The sequence below is a fragment of the Cupressus sempervirens genome, chromosome 4 (assembly GCF_028749045.1).
Source record: "Cupressus sempervirens isolate cs-2001-9-10 chromosome 4, ASM2874904v1, whole genome shotgun sequence".
NCBI lineage: Eukaryota > Viridiplantae > Streptophyta > Pinopsida > Cupressales > Cupressaceae > Cupressus > Cupressus sempervirens.
In genome coordinates, this window is record NC_143121.1 from 758,865,661 (window position 1) to 758,868,678 (window position 3,018).

Consider the following 3,018-nt stretch of genomic DNA (forward strand, 5'->3'; position numbering starts at 1 on the left):
TCCTCAAAGTAGACAATACTTCTTTTACCTTTAAATCTATGAACTCCAACAAACCTAAAAAGCCTAAAACCCTTAATCCGTTGTAAGTTAACTAACAATTAAAACAAGGACAATGTTTTTGGTGTTTTCAAGTTTTAAAGATTTGTATAGGTTTTTTACTTTCCTTTTTAGAATTTAGAATTACGTGAACTTTTCAATCTATTGTTTTATCTAAAATTTTAACTATGACCAAAGTCAACCACACAGTGCTTTTAAGTATAGTAAATATATGAATTTAACTAAAAACAATAATTTAGAAACTCAATTTTAAAATTTCATAAAATCATATGCATACTTGAAGACCAGAGTTGGCAGATACAACAACTTTCAGAACATGCACACTAACATACATAAACTCACTAATTTGTTGAGTCTAATACATTTTCCACATAATGCTACAAATTTAGTGTGTTTTTAGCTGAACACTCAAATGTTTATAAATGTACAAGGATGAGAAGAACAATTAATAGAAAGTACATATCGCCCATTCTATTCAAGTAGGTCAAATTTGTAAACATACAAGACACGTCTATCCTCCATTCAAACTGTATAGTTGACCAATTTTCAAAAGATTGAAAACATTATGAATTTTTCTGAAAATTTCAGTGTTTGATCTTCATGAGCTGCATAGTTTGTATCCAAAACAACAACAAAAAATTAGGAACAAATCATGACATTTTTTGTAAATCTGAAAAAAAAAAAAAGTTTGAATTTGTTTTATCTTTAGTACATTTTAAATGGAGATTAGCCTATCCCTCCAAGAATTAGAACAAATAATACAAAAAGTATATTGTTGACTTCCACAAGTACGTAGCTATCAAAATGCATGAGAGTCAAGTATGAGGCCAAGTCAACTGTAGATACAGCCATCTAGAAGATGAAAAGGGACATCGGCATTAAAACGCTTCATCTGTCCAATAAAGAGGCTACGTAAGATCAAAGTCATCAAAAAAATTATATAATAATAATAATAATAATAGCTTGACTTGGACTATGTCATCGTGGAATGGATAATGCAAAATGCACTGCGGTCAAAGCTCGAATGGAGAAGATAGCGCGTAAACGCGTCATATATCTCTTCCAAGCAATCTATAAATACGGGCACACGAATAATACAGATGCAACCACAGCACAATAGAGAAAAAGAGATATAATAGAGATCATGGGGAGCGAAAGAAATATTGCAATGCTTGTATTGGCAGCGGGGATTGCTGTATTTCTCTTTAGAAGCTGTGTTTCTGCACAGAACTGCGGGTGTTCGAGCAATTTGTGCTGCAGTCAATATGGATACTGCGGTACTGGTAATGATTACTGCGGCACTGGCTGCAAAGAAGGCCCATGTTATACTGGCACCACACCCACTCCCTCCACCGGTTCCGGAACCGCTGTTTCCTCCGTCATAAGCAAAGATTTCTTTGACGCCATTCTCAGCGTTGCAGACGGCTCTTGCGCTGGAAAGAACTTCTATACTTACGACGGTTTCATCCAGGCTGCCAACGCGTACTCTGGCTTTGGCACTACTGGAACTTCTGACGACTCTAAGAGAGAGCTCGCTGCCTTCTTCGCCCATGTCACCCACGAGACTGGATGTAAGTCATTAATGTCAATTAGTATTAATGTTAATCTATTTTTATTGGTAATGGGCTGAAGTCTAGATTAATTATTATTATATATTAGACTTGAGTAGACTCTAACACAAGACCTTCCACAATTAATTGTTATAATGTATTAAGCTTAAATAAACTGGAACACAAGATTTCCCACATTAGAAGCTCACAGCTAATGAGAGAATTTTGCTCTGCAGCTTTCTGTTACATTGAAGAGATCAATGGTGCATCAAAGGATTACTGCGATGAAACCAACACTGAGTATCCTTGTGTTGGAGGCAAAGGTTACTTTGGCCGTGGACCCATCCAGCTATCATGGTAAATTGATGAATTCGAACTTGAGGTTTATATGTTATTGTTGATTGTTTGGGCAATCTTTAAACATCATACACTAATGGAAGAAAAAAAATGTCACCGTTGACTATTTACCACTTTTAGTCTAGAAATATTCACCAGTTTTAGTCTAAGAATTAAACTTACTTTTAGTTTAAGAATTAAGCTTAATGAAGCCATTTTTCCTAGTTGATATTAATTTGTTTGAGTGTTGCAGGAACTTCAACTATGGTCCAGCCGGAAAGGACATTGGATTCGACGGGTTAAATGAACCGGAGAAGGTTGCAAATGACGCCGCCATTTCGTTCAAGACGGCAGTTTGGTTTTGGATGAAGAACAGCAACTGTCATACAGCCATCACCTCTGGACAAGGGTTCGGAGCAACAATCCAGGCTGTCAATGGCGCCATCGAATGTAACGGAGGTAACACAGACGCCGTAAACAAGCGTGTAACTTACTACAAAAATTACTGCTCGAAGTTGGGAGTGGATCCAGGGTCCAATCTCTCCTGCTAAACTTTTACAAATTTCAGCTACAATGGCAAAAATAAGACAACAGATGAAATATATTCTGCCCTACTGTCCTCTATATTGAAATTCATTTGCTAAATAAAGTAATTTAACTGAAACATCTGATGTCGTTTCTCCAGTGTCAATAAAGATATTGAAATTCAAATAGATTTCACAGTTTGCTCTGATTATTTCTATCAGATAAAATTTTGTAGTTTCATTTTACACAAGAAAATACACTTTGCAATGTGATTTACTATTTACATAATGATAATGTGTTTCAGTTTTATTTCAGATTTAAATATAAACTAATAGAAGTATCTTGAATGCGTCAGAGTCCATATATATTCTAATTTATGCATAATTTTTAAGGGTGATATATAGTTTTTGTATTGCATTGAAGAAATTCAGAAGTCTCCCTCAAATCATATGATTCTGATATCATAATTTTATATTTAAACATCGAATATTATCTATGAGTTTGAGTCAGGTTATTCTTAAATATCAAATATTAAGTAAAATGCCAGTCA

The 3,018-nt window shown here is 34.7% G+C and overlaps 1 protein-coding gene across 1 annotated transcript; it reads left to right on the forward strand.

The window, feature by feature from the left end:
- Nucleotides 1-1,160: 1,160 nt before the first annotated feature.
- On the forward strand, nt 1,161-2,685 carry LOC149563584 (endochitinase EP3-like). The gene is made up of 3 exons (XM_089826780.1): nt 1,161-1,628; nt 1,844-1,964; nt 2,197-2,685. Exons 1-3 carry the CDS (start codon nt 1,202-1,204, stop codon nt 2,492-2,494), a joined length of 846 nt encoding a protein of 281 aa, XP_089682906.1. The 5' UTR covers nt 1,161-1,201; the 3' UTR covers nt 2,495-2,685.
- The last annotated feature ends 333 nt before the right edge of the window (nt 2,686-3,018 follow it).

Bases quoted from the DNA above. Each gene is read 5' to 3' on its own strand.
- LOC149563584 (XM_089826780.1), top strand. From the start codon at position 1,202: ATGGGGAGCGAAAGAAATATTGCAATGCTTGTATTGGCAGCGGGGATT. The intron at 1,629-1,843 runs GTAAGTCATTAA...TTTGCTCTGCAG, and splicing joins TGTCACCCACGAGACTGGAT to CTTTCTGTTACATTGAAGAG. The intron at 1,965-2,196 runs GTAAATTGATGA...TGAGTGTTGCAG, and splicing joins GGACCCATCCAGCTATCATG to GAACTTCAACTATGGTCCAG.